This window comes from Geotrypetes seraphini, chromosome 12, assembly GCF_902459505.1.
Source record: "Geotrypetes seraphini chromosome 12, aGeoSer1.1, whole genome shotgun sequence".
In the NCBI taxonomy this organism is placed as follows: domain Eukaryota; kingdom Metazoa; phylum Chordata; class Amphibia; order Gymnophiona; family Dermophiidae; genus Geotrypetes; species Geotrypetes seraphini.
Window position 1 is genome coordinate 21,490,641 of NC_047095.1, and position 19,494 is coordinate 21,510,134.

At 43.0% G+C, this 19,494-nt stretch overlaps 1 protein-coding gene across 3 annotated transcripts in view; it reads left to right on the top strand.

The window, feature by feature from the left end:
* ARHGAP29 (Rho GTPase activating protein 29) overlaps positions 1-19,494 on the top strand; it is a 258,004-nt gene that overhangs the window by 191,439 nt on the left and 47,071 nt on the right. For all 3 annotated transcript variants that reach the window (XM_033915737.1, XM_033915739.1, XM_033915738.1), the window contains one exon: positions 7,057-7,220. In XM_033915737.1, coding sequence (XP_033771628.1) covers positions 7,057-7,220 — 164 coding nt within the window. The remainder of the gene's footprint in view (positions 1-7,056; positions 7,221-19,494) is intronic.

Below are 19,494 nucleotides of genomic sequence, written 5' to 3' on the forward strand. Positions count from 1 at the left end.
GCAGGGGTCAGTGCTGGGACCGCTCCTATTCAATATCTACATAAACGACCTAGAGGTGGGAACAAAATGTGAGGTCATTAAATTTGCGGATGACACCAAACTATACAGCAGGGTTAAAATCACGGAAGACTGCGAAGATCTCCAAAAGGATCTAACGACACTGAAAGAGTGGGCCAAAAAGTGGCAAATGAGCTTCAACATAGGGAAATGCAAGGTCATGCATGTGGGGGAAAAAACCCGATGTTCAGCTACAAAATGAGGGGATCACTACTAGGGGTAAGTAACCTTGAAAGAGACCTGGGAGTGATGGTAGACACAACACTGAAGGCGTCGGCGCAGTGCGCCACAGCCTCAAGGAAAGTAAACAAAATGTTGGGTATCATTAAGAAGGGTATCACGACCAGGACTAAGGAAGTCATCCTGCCACTGTATCGTGCAATGGTGCGGCCGCATCTGGAATACTGTGTCCAGTACTGGTCGCCGTACCTCAAGAAGGACATGGCAGTACTTGAGGGAGTCCAGAGAAGAGCAACTAAGCTGATAAAGGGTATGGAAAATCTCTCATATACTGACAGATTGAAACAGTTAGGACTGTTCTCCCTGGAGAAGCGGAGATTTAGGGGAGACATGATAGAAACCTTCAAGATCCTGAAAGACATAGAGAAAGTAGACAGGGACAGATTTTTCAAATTAAGGGGAACCACAAGTACAAGGGGGCACTCAGAGAAATTGAAAGGGGACAGGTTTAGAACAAACGCTAGGAAGTTCTTTTTCACCCAGAGGGTGGTGGATACATGGAATGTGTTTCCAGAGGCTGTGGTAGACAGGAGCACATTACAGGGCTTCAAAGAAGGTTTGGATAGGTTCCTAGAGGACAAAGGGATTGAGGGGTATAGATAGGTTATAGGGATAGGAGTAGAGGTAAGTTATAGGAATAGGAGTAGAGATAGGTTATAGAGCTAGTCAGGGACCACTGCTCAGGCAATGGGCCTGATGGGCCGCCGCTGGAGTGGACCGCTGGGCGAGATGGACCTCTGGTCTGCCTCAGCGGAGGCAACTTCTTATGTTCTTACATTATGGTTAATATAAACCTGGTCTCCCTCAACGTTAAGGGCATTAATAGTCCCATCAAAAGGAAAAAGATTTTGCACTACTTTAAACACCTTGGAGCTAACATTTGCCTCATACAGGAATCACATCTCAGCTTAGAAGAGGCACAGAAACTATCTGGTGGATGGATTCAACATTGTTTTTCTGCCCCTGCCCTTGGGAAAAAGAACGGAGTCATCACACTAGTGAGTAAGTCGCTCAATTTCCAACTTTCTTCTCACAAATTTGACCCTAATGGAAAATGGTCATTCCTTGAGGGGTCCATTGAAGGGAGACCATTGAATATATTCAATATCTATTCCCCAAATGCAGACAACCCCCTCCTTTTTTCAATTTTTTTATGTCTACAAATCCTTCCTGTCTTCAAATACCATAGTTGCAGGTGATTTTAACTTTCCACTGGACCCGTTCCTGGACAGATCCTCCATCTGCTGTCCTGCAAAACTTCAGATACGTGCTTCTCTATCTCATTTGATGAATTTATTTGGTTGGTCTGATATTTGGAGGATTTTGAACCCCACAGCAAAAGACTTAGTTCTCCGCACCTCACAAAACTTCCTCCCGAATTGACTACATCCTATGTTCCAAGGATATCATGTCCATCATCACAAATGCAAAAATCCATGATATCACTATCTCAGACCATGCAGTAATCTCTTGTTCCATCCATTGGTTCACTAAAACTTCTCCTAAAGCTTGGAGGCTGAACAACATCCTCCTACATGACGATGATTTTGCCAACATATCACTACAGAATCTAAGGCCTTCTTTTCTAACAACATACACTCTGTCTCTAACTACTCCACCCTCTGGGAAGCTTATAAATTGTGGCTTCGGGGAAAATCGATCAGCTACTCAGCCTTTCGACTCAGACAAAAGAAACAAGCTCTTCAGAAATTAGAGTCCGATATCCATGCTCAGGAAACTCAATTATATCAACATTTTGACCCCTCTTCATACAAATCTCTGCAACACCTTAAATTTCAGTACAATGAAATCTTCAGCAAGAGTTTTTAGTTTTGACGATCTGCCACATACTATGCTTCCTCTAACAAATCTGGCCACCAACTGGCTGTGTACCTAAAAAGGAAAGCAAACAAAATATTGTGTGACCCACATCAAATCCACCTCAGGAAAAATCAACACCTCTACTAAGGACATTTTGGAAGAATTCCGTGTCTTTTACGAAACTTTGTATATATCTGAATCATCCTCTTCAGCTCAATATATTGTGGACTTTCTACAATTCATAGACTTGCCTTCAGTATCTGAATCCCAACATCAGTCTCTACAACAACGTATTACTCTATCCGAAATCTCCACAACCATTTCTTCCATGGTATCTGCAAAAGCGCCTGGTCCTGATGGCCTTCCATCTGAGTTCTACAAGTCATTTTCATCTCTTCTTTCATCCCATCTTTTGTTCTACTATCAAGATCTCATTGCTTTTCCCGCCAATCTACGCCGCTTTCATGAAGCAAACATCGTCCTTCCGAAACCGAATAGAGACATACAACTTGTTAAAAATTACCGTCCAATCTTCCTATTGAACTTGGACTATAAGATATTTGCTAAGATACTTGTTCTCAAGTCTTGAAAAAATTATGCCTTCTCTGATTCATAGAGATCAAGTTGGTTTTTTGAAAGGGAGATATAGAGCTGATAATACCAGGCTGTTATGTCACATCCTCCACTCTGCCCTGTCCGACCACCATCCATTATTAATGGCCTCTCTTGATGCTGAGAAGGCTTTTGACAGGGTAGAGTGGAGATATCTATTCTGTGTCCTATCTTGTTTTGGTCTACCAGAGATCTTTATCCACATGATTTCTCTATTGTACCATAATCCCACTGCTAACATAATAGTTAATGATGAGTCCTCAATTCCTTTTACCATTCATAGGGGTACTAGACAGGGATGCCCACTGTCTCCAGGACAGTAGCCTAGCCTTAGAACCTAGCCTTAAAACCCCTGTTATCTGCTATTAGATAATCTACTACCATCAAAGGTATTACAACAGCCAAAAAAGAATTTAAATTATCGGCTTACGCTGTTGATGTCTTACTGTACCTTTCTGAACCTGAAATGTCTCTGACATTCCTGGTTCAATTGATTTCCTCTTTCTCCACTATATCAGGCTATAAAGTTAATTGGGATAAAATTGAGCTTATACCCTTAAATGCAGCATGTACCCCATTTACTATTGCTTCGCACCCTTTTACTTGGGTCAAAACAGGTATTAAATATCTTGGTATACCCTTTGATAGAGATCTTAAATCAACATCTCAACTGATCATGACCAAATTACTCTCCCAAATTAAAGACTTACTAGCCTCCTGGACCCCCCTACATCTATCATGGTGGGGTAGACTAGATACCGTAAAAATGATGGTAGCTCCAAAGATTACCTATTCACTAAACATGTTTCCCATATTGTTTCCAGCCCACTTCTATAAACATCTGGAAAAATTGATGCTTGCTTTCCTGTGGAATGATAAACCACACAGAATCTCTCTACAAAAATTGAAGGCCCCAAAACACCTCGGAGGTATGAATTTCCCTGACCTCATTTACTACCACAAAGCATTCATTTTACGTCAGGGTGCAGAATGGTTCTCTTCCAATGATAACTTTGATATACCCAATGGGTTACTCCTCGAACAAGCTCACCTTCAACCCATCCCACTTATCAGACTTTTAGGTACCTCCCACATCACTAAATTCCTTCATAACCCCCTTATTCAGATTACGCATAAGGTCCTCCTTGAACTCGATAAACCCCTTTGTTGCAATCTACTCATTGCCCCCTATGGTGTAATCGCCAGTTTCTCAGACAAGAAAACCATATTATGGCCACACTGGTATAAACATCACATATGGAACACTGCCTCCATTTGTCATGCTGATGGCTCCTGGCTCTCCTTTCATGACATGATGGTCAAATTCTCCCTTAACGATTCTCAATTCTGTCAATGGCTACAATTGCGATCTACCATCAAAAAGTCAGGTTTTAACCCCATCTCCTCCAATTTTGAATCTACCCTTCTTTCCTTGTCCAAGCAATATTTAGCAGTTGGCCATACCGCCTCTAAATTTTATAAACTCCTTAAATCCACTCTCCCTAATCCAATCTCCAATTTGAAACAATCCTGGGAGACTGATCTTGGTTCCCCGATATCAGACACCGCATGGGCTTATCCACATTTTATACCTCCAGATCAACTTCTATCATGCATAATATGTTCTTCCTTCTTCTTAGAGCTCAATGGACCCCCCTAAAATCACATAGGATTAACTCCTCCTTACCGAAGTCCTGTTGGACCTGCAACTCTGAGACCGGATCCCTTAAACACCTACTTTTTACTTGCCCCTCTATACATACTTTCTGGCAATCTGTCTGGGCTACAATCTCTACAATCTTTCATATTAATGTCTCCTTGACTTATCAGATGTTACTGCTGAAATCTTCCACATTTGAGGATGAATAGATGATGCTCTACTTATGGATATGCTCTTGTTTTTGGCACTAAAGATTCTCCTTGGTTCTTGGAAAGATTTATCCAAAGCCTCACACTCCCAGTGGTGGCATTTGGTTTGTATGACTTATAGATTTGAAGTATATTTAGCTAAATCCTGTAACCGCTTTCGCCACTTTCAGAACATTTGGAACTCCCTCAAGTTATACTTACGAAGCTCCACCTCTTAATTTTTAATTTTTATTTTCTTATCTCTTCTTCTGCTACGGTCTAACTCTTCTTTTGTAGTTTCCAACTTCCTTACCTCATTTCTGTTACCTGATATTTCTAATCAGTCTAGTCTCCTTTTTCTCACTTTCTCTTGGATGCTAATTGAATTCATGCTGCATTGTATTTTGCCAACATTGCACACTTTTCGTGAGTTATACTCTTGTTATGTGAATTTCTGATGGTTCTTTGTTTTTATCATTGCTGACTTATGTACGAGTTTTGTACAATGTTTTTCATGAGCATAACTTTTGATTTCCAGTACCTTTGTATGTTTAATTGTTGTATTTGAGAAAAATTTTTTCAATTAAAATAGTGACTTTAAAAAAAACCTTAGTTTTATAGACCGAGTCATCAACCAAGAGGAACTCGACTCGATTAACAATAATGTAATACATAATCCATAAACTTGACGGGGAAAAGTAGACTGAAATAGTTAATTTCCAAAATATTTAATAAGCAAAGTTTTCAGAACTTTCCGGAATAAAGCAAAAGAACCTAAACTTCTTAATATAAGTGGTAAAGCATTTCAGAATTCGGTTAATTTAAAAGTAAAAGAATGACTAAATCTCTTAAAAGTTCTGTTTTTACCACTGAGAGAGGGAAATATGTTAATTTTTGAGAACTTCTGGCAAGATGAGATCTATGAACATTCCAGTCTAAAGGAATCAAAGTGGCAAAAATGCCAAATAAGATCTTAAATGTAATACAAATGCACTTAAATTAAATTTTGAGATACACGGGAAGCCAATATAATTTCTTGAGCAGAGGGGTTACATGATCGAATTTACTCTTACCGAAAATAAGTTTAGCTGCAGTGTTCTGTATTAATTGAAATCTCTTCAGACTGACCTATGAAAGACCCAAATATACTGAATTGCAGTAATCCAACCTTGACAAAATGATTGATTGAACCAAAACAGAGAAGTGTTGTTAGTGGAAAAAGTGCTCTCACTCTTCTCAGAGCACGGAGACTGAAAAAACACTTTTTAATAAGTGAGTTGGTCCTTAAATGTAAGTGAAGAATCAATAACAATGCCCAGTATTAACGAGGAAAACTCAATTTTCAAAGATTCTCCTGAGTCTAAGATCACAGCAGAAGGGAGAGAATCTAACTTTGGGCCAAGCCATAAAAGCTTAGTCTTGGCAGCATTTAATTTCATCTGGACCATCATCACCCAGGACTGAAGTTTGGTAATACAATGGTTAATATTAGGTATCAAATTATCGAAATGTGGATCAACCTCAAGTAAAACGAAGATATCATCGGCGTATGTTAGTAAAGTTTCTCGGGTATTCAAATCGTAATGTTTCAATGAACTCATGTAGATGTTAAATAAGATTGGAGACAATGGAGAGCCCTGGGGAACACCACAAAGGGCTCTCCATGATTTTGAATTGGAACCTTTAATATTGACTGAGTAACAGCTTGTATGGCTTTTGACCCTAACAGACTTGAAGTTCTTTTATCTCCTTCACATATAATCTGGTTGGGCTGACACTTCAGGGCCATGTAACAGCCTACAATGTCTGAACTGCGGCTACTTTGGTGACTCATTTCTGTTCTGCATCTATTGAGGACATCTGCAAAGCAGCTACTTTGTCTTCAGTGCATACCTTTACTTCTCGCTACTTTTTGGATCAAAATTCCAGAAAAGATGATCGGTTCAGTCAAGCAGTTATGCAAAATCTGTTTACTTCTGAGTGCCAACGTTCTCTCCGACCCTCTTCTGTTTTACCAGAATCATGTTTATATATCCATTTTCCTCATCCAGAGTCATGATCCTGGCAGTTTGGGAGTCTCACATGTGAGAATAATATGACTATTTGTCCTCTGAGAAAACAAAGATACTTACTGTAGCAAGTGTTTTCCAAAGACAGCAGGCATATATTCTCACAACCTGTCCACATCTCCTAGTTGGTATCTTAGTTTTGCTATTAAACTGGTAGTCCCATGAGCTGAAGTTGGGCGGGAAGGCACTGGTACGAGTGTGGTATTGGCACTACCTAAAGATTTAAAGTGACAGTGCACATGGTAGTATCTGTACCAGGTTCCATGGATAATGTGACCCACATGTGAAAATGTCTGCTGTCCTCAGAGAATACCTGCTATAGGTATCTTTGCTATTTTATTTCTTTTGTATGACTTCTCTTATTTTCTGTTTGATTTATATCATTGCAATACATTATTTCTGTGTTTAGGTTTAAATGACCTTACTTCTGAAATTGCTAGTTCTCCTGGGCCATTTAGGAACACTGTGATGTCAAAGGCTGCACAAACGCATAAGCTGCGGAAGTTAAGGGCTCCATCCAAATGCAGAGAGTGTGACAGCTTAGTGGTATTTCATGGAGCAGAGTGTGAGGAGGTTAGTATCCATTTCTTTCTTGACTTTTGAGAAATCTGTTTGAGCAGAGCATTTCTCAGACTGTGGAAGCTAAATGCAAATATCTGGGATCTGAAACTTCTTATCAATAACTTTATAAATTTTTAGGTGCCTCTGATGCAATTTGATTAATTTGCTTGATATATTACTAAATAAGTCATGTGTTTAAAGTGGTTCACATATAAAATAAACATAACAAAAACCAATTACAATATAAATAATTTCCCTCAAATAAACCACTATAAGCAATTATTGAACTCTCCCTCTCCCCTCCTTCCAATATCTGATTCATTTGTACTTTTTCCCTCCTGCTATTCTGTCTTTCTTTATCTCCTTGGTTTTGGTATATCTCCTTTCACTCCCACTCCCACAGGTCCAGCACCTCTCTGTTCCCTCCAGCCCCCCTCTTCCAGTGGGTTCAACACCTCTCTCCAACTCCTCCCCCTCCCATCTGTCTCCCATTCATCCAGCTCCATTCCTCCGTTAACTCCATCTTTATCCCTCCCTCACCCCCAACCACATGGTGTTTCCACCTTACTTATCGGATTTGCTCCAGGGCCTTCCCTCAGTCACATCCTGCGCTCTCTGATGCAACTTCCTGTTATGTGAGGGATCCTCAGTGTGAGGTGTCAAGCTTCAAAGAGCAGATTACAAAGAATCTGCTCAGCTGCTTACAGTCAAAAGCGGAAGCCCACCATCATAGGCACCCTGTTGTGATTTCAGTGAATGAATAAACTAAACACTAAACAGCAAAACAAGAGAGTTTCTATACCCCCAATCTGTGAGCCGACAGAAGAAAAACAACCGGCGAAATGAATGTGTTCAGCCAGCATTGATTAATGAGTACTTAGCTGAACTACTGGAAACGCTGCCCGATAAATCTGTCAACTGTCTTTTCCATTCTGAGTAGGCACTGCGTTTCACAGGCTGTAGAGAGGCAATAGCAGTAATACAATAATGTTCGTGGAAGTGTCCAACCAAGCCCAGTTTCAAGCCTGAGAATCCCCTTCCTCAGGGACTGGGAAACTATAGCTGCAAGCCAAAGCCACAAACGCCGTTGATCCGAAGGTTGCAAGAGGTTTCAGTCCAGCAGGGCTTAATGTGTGTCAGCTGCATATGTTACTTCCCCTATTTGCGTGTGGATTCGTGGGGGTTGAGGTCTTGGTTGGGCTTTGGGCACTTGGACTGGTTTACTAAGCAAGAGACACAGTGTCTTCTCCATTTCCAGCTTCTGTGATGGCTGCAGCAGGCTAACTCAGCACAGACAGTCGGTGAGTACCACCTATTGAAAACTCTGGAAAAATTGTAGAGAGTGTCTTGATTTTGTTGTTTTTAAGTGTTTCCCCCACCTTAAAAACCTTTTCCCAGAATGTTTTTTGACCCTTAAGGGGTATTTCCTAGGCCATTTTTAGCATGACCACACTGCCGTGGTAGCCATCTTGGATTTTCCCAGTTTTTGCATAAAAAGTCTTCCATGTGTCTCAAAAATCCCTTGATTTGGATTAAAAGCACTTGGGGAAGCACTACCATTTTTTTTGTTCTGTTGCAATGTTGTCCTCTAATTGTTGCTAGCTATTGTTGATTACATGGGTCAGATTCTCCATGAGTTTTAAGGCAGAGAGGACAAATGCCTTCTCCCTCCATCTCAGTTTCTAGCCTCTTTTCTGACAGAATTTAAAAATGTGACCAACAGGATGGGAGGAAGTGATGTCACCAGTAAATATGGGAACTTAAGTTCTGAACTCTGATCATTGCCTTTGCAAATCACCTAAAAAATATTTCTAGTGGGGGCTGATCGAGTTGTCTCTCTGGAGCAGCATTTGCTATACTACCTGGACACCAATGACCACTAAAAAAAAGTGCTTGGCGGTTCAGGCTTCCGCACCAGCGAGAAGATCTTAGGCTGAGTGCCACGTGGTGTAAAGCTGTTGGAGGATCAGCCGAGACAGCCATTGTCAGGTGTGTTGAGTTCAGAGAGGCCGGATCTGGATTACCTGCCTGATACTGCCCTGCGGACCAAGGCTCATGAAATTGTAGTTAGAGGAGTGAAGTCTGACATTGCTGCAGTTGGGACACAGGCGTGGGAGACCCTTCAGGAACTTAAATTGGACCTGGCTGATGTGGGGGCCTAGATAGATTCTTGCAAGAAAACAGCTGTGGGGACACAGCATGGCCTGGAAGATGCAAGAGCTGAGCTCCAGGTGCTATAAGATGAATTGGACGATCTAGAGAACTGCTCCCATAGGAATAATCTGCAGGTGCATGATGTGCCTGATATTGGGGCTTATTGAGATGCTCAAGAGATGGCCTTTAGGCTGATCCGATGGCTCCTACAAGATGATACAATAGAGCCAGGAATTGAACGGGCTCACCGGGTCTTGGGACCTCACCCTGCAGAATGGCCTCAAGACTTGGTGGTGTACCTTCGAAGTTTTACCCTCAAGGAGTGTTTATTGCACAGAGCTTGAGAACCTGGCACTGTTAGCTGGAGCTCTTTCAAGATCTAGCTGCTTCTTCATTGTTAAAGCAGCATACTTTTAAAACTGGTGACCCAAGCTTTTGACCCAGGCAAGTATGCATTATTGGAGGACCTTCCTATTTGAGTTGCTTGTTACATTTAACATGGTGCACACCAGAGTATCCATTCCATTACTTTTCTGGACTGCAAAACCTCTCAGATTGATGTGGTTTACAAGAAATAAGAAACTGGACAATCCCAGAGAGATACAAAATAATCATTAACCCTTTTTAGTTCTCTAAAAATCTTACAAATAGTTGATTTTAATAATTTTCTGAAACATATGTAAGAGCAAGACCTTGTAGAGAGCGTAACTCCCTATCCCAACTGGCTGCCTGATAAGCAAGCAGGTGCTTTTGGAACTTCTTATGAATACAGTCTCGAACCAGGGGGAAAACAAATAAAGATGTGGTGCGTAATGGACGATGCATTTTGAATAAAATAAACAGGTGCCTGGCCATGTAGAGCTTTATAGCAGAGTGTCCCCAATTTGAACAACACTCTGGCTTCAAATGGGAGCCAGTGGAGCTCTCTGTAATAAAATGTAATATATGATGATTTTTTTCAAAATAAAGATCAAACATACTGCTACATTCTGTATTTTTGTAATCTCAATATATTTGTACAATGCCTGGCAAGATGAACTGAATTGCAGTAATCCAAAATGCTAAGTATCGGACCAGTCGAGAGTCGTCCAGAGAACTTCTACAGAAGAAGGGTATCGATGTTCCAGCCAAGGGAGAGGACAACATCGTGACCCAGAATGTCTGACCGCGGCTGGCAGGCTTCCAATAGCAAAAGGTGAAGCGTGGGACTCATGCATCAGCAGTGCCATTGACCTCGGGTCCGGCTACGGGGCCCTCATGATTTGGTGTCACTGTACTAACTGTTCTTCTATGATGGAATATCTTTTGAGTGGGACGTATCTGAATTTTCCACCATGTTTTTTGTTGGACATTATTGGCCTCCAATTTTCTGCAATATTACTACTATTTATCACTTATAGCACTGAAAGGCATACGCAGCACTGTACAGATTGAATTTAATAAGACGATCCCTCTTTGGAAGATCTTACACTCTAACTTGGACAGACAGATGTGATATATAGGGTTGGGTATGCAGAACCGAAGGTGAGAGGAGTTGAAAGCACTCTTGAAGAGGTGAGCATTTAATTGGGCCTTGAACATTGCCAGAAACAAAGCCTGCCGTAGGAATTCAGGCAGCTTGTTCAATGCATACGGCACAGCACAGTAGAAAGGAAGGAGTCTGGAGTTGACAGAGGAAGAGAAGGGCACAGATAGGAGGGACTTACCAGATGAGCAGAGCTCACAGGGAGAAACATAGGGTTCAATAAGTGAAGAGAAATAGTGAGTGGCAGCTGAATTTGAATTGTATTCGGAAACGGATGGGAAGCCAGTGAAGTGACTTTAGGAGAGGGGTAACGCGAGTATGGCAGCTCTCCCGGAATATGAGGCGTGCAGCAGGGGAGCGAGATGGCTAAGTGGAAGGTCTGAGAGTAGTGAGTTGCAGTAGTCTAAGCATGAGGTAGCGAGAGTTTGGATAAGTGTTTTGGTAGTGTGGTCAGAGAGGAAAGGTTGGATTTTGGTAGTATTATAGAGGAAGAAGCGAGAGGATGAGGCATTCATCGATGAGGTCGTCCAGGAGCTGTCCCACATCACCGTGCCGGCGCACGACGAGTCCATCCTCGAGACGCCCAAACCTTCAGCTTTGAGACCAATGATTGGGGTGCAGGAGGTGGCCGGAGACGCCGACTCCTGGCAGCTAGTAACCTCCTCCACAGGCAAGCGCAGAAGACCCCCACCTTATTTAGCTTCATCTTCTTCTCTTTCTCGTACACAGGGTAGCTTCACATCAACCCCACAACTCACCCTGAGGAACAGATTCCAGATCTTACAGGAAGGAACGGCCGACGAGAATCAGGAAGACGCCCATCACACGACTCCAGTTCCGGGGACATCTGATCGACATCCCCAAAGGAAGCACAGAGTAATAGTCATCGGGGACTCCATGTTGAGGGGCACCGAGGGACCAATATGCAGACCAGATATGCAGTCGAGGGAGGTCTGCTGTCTGCCTGGAGCCAGAATACGAGATGTGACAGCCTGTCTTGATAGGCTTCTCAGGCCCAAGGACCACTTCCCAATGCTGCTCATCCACGTCGGAACGAATGACACTGCCAAGAACACTCTGGAGGGCATAGCTAGAGACTTCGGAGCTCTGGGGGAGAGGCTGAAGCAGACAGGAGCACAGGTAGTATTCTCTTCAATTCTTCCTGTTAGGGGCAAGGGAAGAGACAGGGACAAACGTATTCTGAAGACAAATGAGTGGCTACAACGATGGTGCTGGGAAATGAACTTCGGATTCCTGAATCACGGGGAGGCACTACAGGGACTCCAGGGATCAGATGGACTCCACCTGACCAACAGAGGTAAGAACGTCTTCGGACACCGAGTAGCCCGCCTGCTTCGAAGGGCTTTAAACTAGGTAAGTTGGGGGAGGGTACCCATTTATATACCGGAGCAGTAAGTAACAATCCTAATAAGGTGAACCAAAACTCCACTTCTAAGTCAGAGGTAAGTACCCTTGCTGCAAAAGATTCGCTAGGAGACACTAATTCAGATGGGTAACTCTCTAAAGGAGTTTAGGCACAAAGAGTGGAGAGCTATGTATGTAAATGCACACAGCCTAGGGAATAAATTTCTAGAACTAGAAACAGAAATAGTAAATGCAGACCTAGACGTGGTAGCAATATCCGAAACATGGTTCACTGACTCTCATGGGTGGGATATAACTATACCAGGATATAACCTGCTTCGCCAAGATAGAGAGGGTAAGTTGGGAGGTGGGGTAGCACTTTACATCAAAGAGAACATCAAGACAACTAGGATCACAGATGTCAAGTACACTGGGGAATCCATCTGGGTAAACCTGGCCAGAGGCGGAGAGAAATGCCTATACCTCGGTGTGGTATACAGACCTCCAAGACAATCGGAGGACAAAGACAATGAATTAATTGAAGACATTGAGAATATCACCTTACGGGGGGATGTTGTCCTGTTAGGGGACTTCAACATGCCTGATGTAGACTGGAACACATTCTCAGCAACAACTTGTAGTAGCAAGAGGATATTAACATCCATGAAGGGAGTACAGCTCAAACAAATGGTACTAGAGCCCACTAGGGCCCAGGCCATCCTGGACCTGATACTTACGAACGGGGAAAGCGTCACGGAAGTCTTGGTGGGAGAAACGCTGGCAACCAGTGACCATAACATGGTATGGTTCAACCTTAGAAAGGGCTTCCCTAGATCACAAACAAAAACGAAGGTACTCAATTTCCGGGGCACTGACTTCGCAAGCATGGGTGATTTCGTCCATCAGACGCTACAGGCTCTGGAAACAACGGATGATGTGGAAGCTATGTGGTCAACACTGAAAAGGACACTACACGAAGCAACTATCCGCTACATAAAATCGGTAAATAAACAACAAAGAAAGAAGAAACCCCGTTGGTTCACTGATGAGATCTCACACCTAGTCAAGGACAAGAAAAGAGCATTTCTTTCATACAAACGCACCGGGGAGAAAGAAGCTAAAATTGAATACAAGACAAGGTCTGCAGCGGTCAAAACAGCAGTCAGGGAGGCCAAACTTCGAGTGGAAGAAACTCTAGCAAAAAACATTAAGAAAGGGGACAAATCCTTCTTCAGGTATATTAGTGACAGGCAGAAGAACACAAATGGGATAGTACGTCTTAGAACAGCAGATGGGATTTATGTGGAAACAGATTCCGAAAAAGCCAAACTACTGAACGATTACTTCTGCTCAGTCTTTACCTGCGAGGCACCTGGACACGGGCCACAGCTGGAAGCAAAGCCAAGCAAGGAAGACCCATTTCTCACCAGCTGATGTTTACAGCGAACTGTCAAGACTCAAGGTAAGCAAAGCCATGGGACCAGACAAATTGCACCCACGAGTTCTCAGGGAGCTGTGCGATGTCCTGGCGGAACCATTAACCATGCTCTTCAATCTCTCCCTAAGTACAGGGAGAGTCCCCCTGGACTGGAAAACAGCTAACGTCGTTCCTCTGCACAAAAAGGGTTGCAGAGCGGAGGCTGCAAATTACAGACCAGTGAGTCTCACATCAATAGTGTGTAAACTCATGGAAACACTACTTAAATGTAAATTAGACACGATTTTGGATGAGGGGAATCTAAGGGATCCTAATCAACATGGATTCACTAAGGGTAGATCATGCCAATCCAATCTTATCAGCTTCTTTGATTGGGTAACAGGAAAGCTGGACTCGGGAGAGTCTCTGGACATAGTGTACTTAGACTTCAGTAAAGCTTTCGACAGCGTCCCACACCGTAGACTATTAAACAAGATGAAATCAATGGGGTTAGGCGAGACACTAATTGCATGGGTCAAAGATTGGCTGAGTGGAAGACGTCAGAGGGTGATAGTCAACGGCACCCTCTCTGAGACATCGGAGGTGACCAGCGGAGTGCCACAGGGCTCGGTCCTGGGTCCACTCCTTTTTAACATATTCATAAGAGACTTGACCCAAGGGCTTCAGGGTAAAGTAACTCTATTCGCTGATGACGCCAAACTATGTAATATAGTAAGTGAAAGCAATCTGCAGGATAGTATGACGCAGGATCTGCTTACGTTGGAAAACTGGTCCTCGACATGGCAGCTGGGCTTCAACGCTAAGAAATGTAAGGTTATGCATCTCGGTAGCAGAAATCCATGCAAACCTTACACCTTAAATGGAGAAACACTAGCTAGGACTTCAGAAGAAAGAGACTTGGGAATAATCATCAGTGCAGGCATGAAGGCCGCCAAACAAGTAGAGAAGGCCTCATCCAAAGCAAGGCAACTTATGGGATGTATCAATAGAAGCTTCGTTAGCCGCAAATCTGAAGTCATAATGCCACTGTACAGAACCATGGTGAGACCTCATCTGGAATACTGTGTGCAATTCTGGAGGCCACATTACCGTAAAGACGTGCTTAGAGTTGAGTCGGTTCAGCGGATGGCCACTAGGATGATCTCGGGGCTCAAGGGTCTCTCGTACGAAGAAAGACTAAACAAATTGCAGCTCTACACTCTAGAGGAGCGCAGGGAGAGGGGGGACATGATTGAGACATTTAAATACATCACGGGACGTGTCGAGGTGGAAGAAGACATCTTCTTTCTCAGGGGACCCTCGGTCACAAGGGGACATCCATTCAAACTCAGAAGAGGGAAATTCGATAGTGACATAAGGAAGTATTTCTTCACAGAAAGGGTTGTAGATCACTGGAACAAGCTTCCAGAGCAGGTGATCAAGGCCACCAGCGTTATTGACTTTAAGAATAAATGGGATGCCCTAGTAGGATCCTTACGAGGGTCGAGTTAAGGAACTAGGTCATTAGTACTCAGACTTAATGGGGTGGGTCAGTAGAGTGGGCAGACTTGATGGGCTATAGCCCTTTTCTGCCGTCATCTTTCTATGTTCTATGTTCTATGTTTTGGTGATATGTTATCACCAAAGCGGCAGTGAAAGAGAGAGGAGTCAAAGATGACCCCAAGATTTCGAACAGACAAAACAGGAAGGATGAGAGTGTTGTCCACAGAGACAGAGAATAAGGGGAGGTAGGTTTAGGCGGGGTGGGGGACGGGGGTATGTGTATGTGGGGAGTTCTGATGTAGAAGGTGGTTAACTACATGTGTGATGACAATTTTAGGAGGGTTGTGCTTAGTGAGTGTAGTTGTGGCGCACGTGTGCTCTTCAGGTCTGTTGCTTGTATGTGTGGGGTGGGTGTGGAGTTCTGTGGGGGTTAATCAGCAGGTTTCGAGTGAGTTAGATGACTCTTTGGATTGATGGTATGAGTGGGGGGTTTTGTGATGGATGGATAGTTGTTTTAAAAGTTCTTTGTGGTGTTTGGCTGGAAAGGATGGTTTGAATGTATTTCTGGAGAAGATAAGAGGTGGTTATTTTGGATATGTCATGGGCTCTGGGATACGATTGCTTTCATTCAGGGTGAGGGGTTGTTTTTGTTTCCACTGTTTGGTATTGAGTGGGGAAGGGGAGGTTGACAGGGAGGGGTATAGGATTTCATACATGGGTTGAGTATCTTGATCTGGGTTGGAGATGTTGGGAGAAGACATCAAGATAGTGTCTTATAATGCCCGTGGGCTTAATTTGCCTGGTAAGAGATATGCTGTTTTTCGAGAACTAGTATGTATCTGTGCATCTGTTTGTCTGGTACAAGAGACCCACCTCCTGAGGACCCATGAATGTTTACTAGGTTCCCGGTTACTTACTGGGCCTTTAGAGTTGGACCCTCTAAGAGGAGTGGGGTGGGTATTGACTTTGCTCAGGGATTGAAGGTTGAGGTGAAGTGGGTAGTGCGGGATCCACAGTGGGGGTATCCTATTGTGGTGGTTCTCATCAATGGACTGTTGTATTCACTGATTAATGTGTATGCCCCTAATGAAGGTCAGGGGGAATTTATCCAGACATTGCTGCCTATTATTCTTCATCACATGGAAGGGTCTCTTATTGTGGGTGGTGATTTCAATTTGACCGTAGCCCCCTCTTTGGACAATTTAGGGAGGGCAGGGAGTTGTGGGGAGAAGGATAGGAGACTTTTTCAGGCCTTTTTACAAGCTCTTCAGGTGGAGATGGCTCCATCCTCATGTTCTAGACTACACACACTTCTCTAACATGCATGGTTCCTACTCCCAAATTGACTGTCTTGACTGCAGTGTACTGCAGAGGGTTCTTGAGGCCTGCATTAAACCGATCACCTGGTTTGATCATGCTCTCGTTTGGCTTTGGATTTCGGGCCCTCAGGACTGTCGAGGTAAAAAATATTGGAGAATTAATGATAGTTTGCTACTGCAACAGGTTGAGGATTGGGTGCGAGATTATCTGAATGTTGGAGGCGAGGCCTCCATGGAAGCAACTTGGGAAGGCTTGAAGGCGACTTTGAGGGGGTGCCTTATTGTTTTGCCATCCTTTCATAAGCGTTAGCAGCACGCAGAAGAGGCCAGATTGATCATATTGATGGAAGATGTCCATAAAAGGCATCCCTGGGATGGAGGGGTTCTCCAAAAACTGCAGTCCATTCCGGATTAATCTGGAATGGTACAACTTGGAACGTATGCAATTCCATCTTCAGTTGTTACAACAGTGATATTTTGGATTTCATAATAAGGCTAGCTGTATGGTGACTCATAGACTGCGAGTGTGCTTTATGCAAAATATTTTGTCTCTATGTGGAAAGTCGGGAGAGGAGTTGCACAGGGAGGAGCCTAAGGCCTGCATTGCAGACGGCGATGGCTAGCAGAGGAGCAGGAGGGATTACTTCTGCTCCCAACAAAAGGTGACAAGAAGGAGGGGTATCCCTCCTGCCATTCATTTGCGTCAGGTGTCTGGTGGCAGGAGGGAGTGGGAATCCTTCTTGCCATATTTAATAGTTTGTCGACGGGAAGCAGCAGACGGACGGGGGCATCTGGTGGCAGGAAGGTGTGGTCATCCCTCCTGCCACTTGGCATCGGTGACAGCAATGCCATTTTTTGGGGGTTCAGGGAGGGAGGGGGCACTTTGTCGGGGGGGCTTTTTTCATTTTTTTTTTTAATTGTGCAGATATTTTGTGTGTGTAATACACGCAAAATATCAGTGCCATTAAAAAAAAAAAAAAAGGGAAAAAACACCAGACAGACCTGTCGGTAAAACTCGATGCAAAATAGTCAAGCAAATGTTAGTGAATCAGTCGCTTGGCTATTTTGCATTTGATTTTACAAATTTGCAAGGCCGGATCGGGAAATGGGCGATCGAGAGGAAAAACATGCAGTGGGCCGTTTTGTGAATCGAGTCGGTTAGCAGCCATTGTGACTAAACCTGTGAAAACAGGTGTAGTGACTATCGCTGACTTAAGTGAATCGGGGCCTAGGTGACATGGTTGGAATAGTGTTCTTACCTGTGATCCAACAACCAAGAGATTTAGAAAAATTAAGATGTAACTTATTATCAGCCAACCATTCTGATATTAAATGCAAGAGTGTAGTCATTAGAGAAACATCTGGACATATAGAGTTTGTGTCATATAACAATAAAATATTATCATCATAAAAAAATTAGTTCCTGTATTATAAGTTCCTGTATCATAAGTGCCAAAGGCCTTGGAAAGATATTAAAAAGAATAGGAGCAAGTACAGAACTCTGAGGTACACCACAAGTGGGATAATCATTAGATTGACAATCTGAATAAAGTACCCAAAAAGAGCTTTTGCTTAGATAGGACCTGATCCAAGAAAGAACAGTGGTAACACCACCAGAATTTTCTAAGAATGGAATGATCGACCATGTCAAAAGAACATGTTAGATAAAGATAAACTATCTAAAGCTGTTTAAAGAAAATCCAGAAGGGTAACTAAAATTGTTTCATTACTATGGCCTGGATGAAAACCCGACTGATGAAGATGAAGAATATTTTTAGGTTCTATAAAGTCAGAAAGCTGTTTAATAACTATTTCAGTAATTTTAGAAAGATGAGGAAGATTCGTGATAGGATGGTAATTTGGAGAGTCTGGCTCAAGAGTTTTCTTTAAGATTGGAAGTACTAAGGTGGGGAAGTCCCCTGGATTAGATGGATTTACTGTGAAATTTAAAAATACTTTAGTTTTTTTTGTTTTTTTTTTGTCGGGCAGTCAGTTATCCTTTTTTATCCGCCTAGTGGGAATTACGGTCATCCCCAAGGAAGGCAAGGATCTCAAGCTGTGTGTTCTTACTGCCCAATCTCTTTATTGGGAGTAGATACAAAATTTTTTACTAGGGTTTTGGCGGTTCCCCCATCTAGTACATTTGGATCAATCTGGCTTTATTTCAAGGTGGTTGGTGGAGAATAATGTTAGGTGTGTGATTAATTTGACGGCTATAACAGGGTACTGTGTTTCTCTCTATTGACACTGAAAAGGCCTTTGATCGAGTCTTCTGGCCTTTTTTGTTCAAGGTATTGGAGTATAAGGGGATGGGACTGCGAATGCGGGCGTAGATTCGGGTAATCTACATGAATCCATTGGGGTGCATTAAAGTGAATGGTAGAGAATGACACAGTGACAAAATTCATCACCATTCCTGTCCCCATGGATAACTGCAAGAAACCATCTCCATGTCATCCTTTAAGGAGAGAGGATAGAATGGGCACAACCACTGACCCTCAAGCTTTACATTGAAAAATGCTTGTGTAGAAGGACTGAAGTTGAAATAGATACTAAAGAATGACTCAGGATTGTTTCCTGTGCTTATCCACAGGAATGGGAATGGTGATGAATTTTGTCACCATTTCATTCTTTAGTGAATGGTAGTTATTCTGCACCGTTTGTTTTGTCCCGAGGTACTCGACGGTGATGCCCCCTTTGTCCTATCTTATTTGCCTTGGTGTTTGAGCCCTTAACGCAGTATGTTCATGCAAATGCAGGTATCAGAGGGGTGCAGACCCCATCTGGAGAATATAAGTTGAACTTTTTTGAAAATGACCTTTTCACAGTTCAAGACCCAGTGAATTCTTTCTTTAGCAGCAATATTGAGAGAGTTGAACATGCATAGGGAGGTCTCAGGCTTTAAAGTTAATTTGAGTAAATCAGAGTTGTTGAATGTTAATATACCGGAGGCCCTTATAGAGGAAGTGCATGTGACTTTCTTTTTGTTGGGTGAAATCTTCC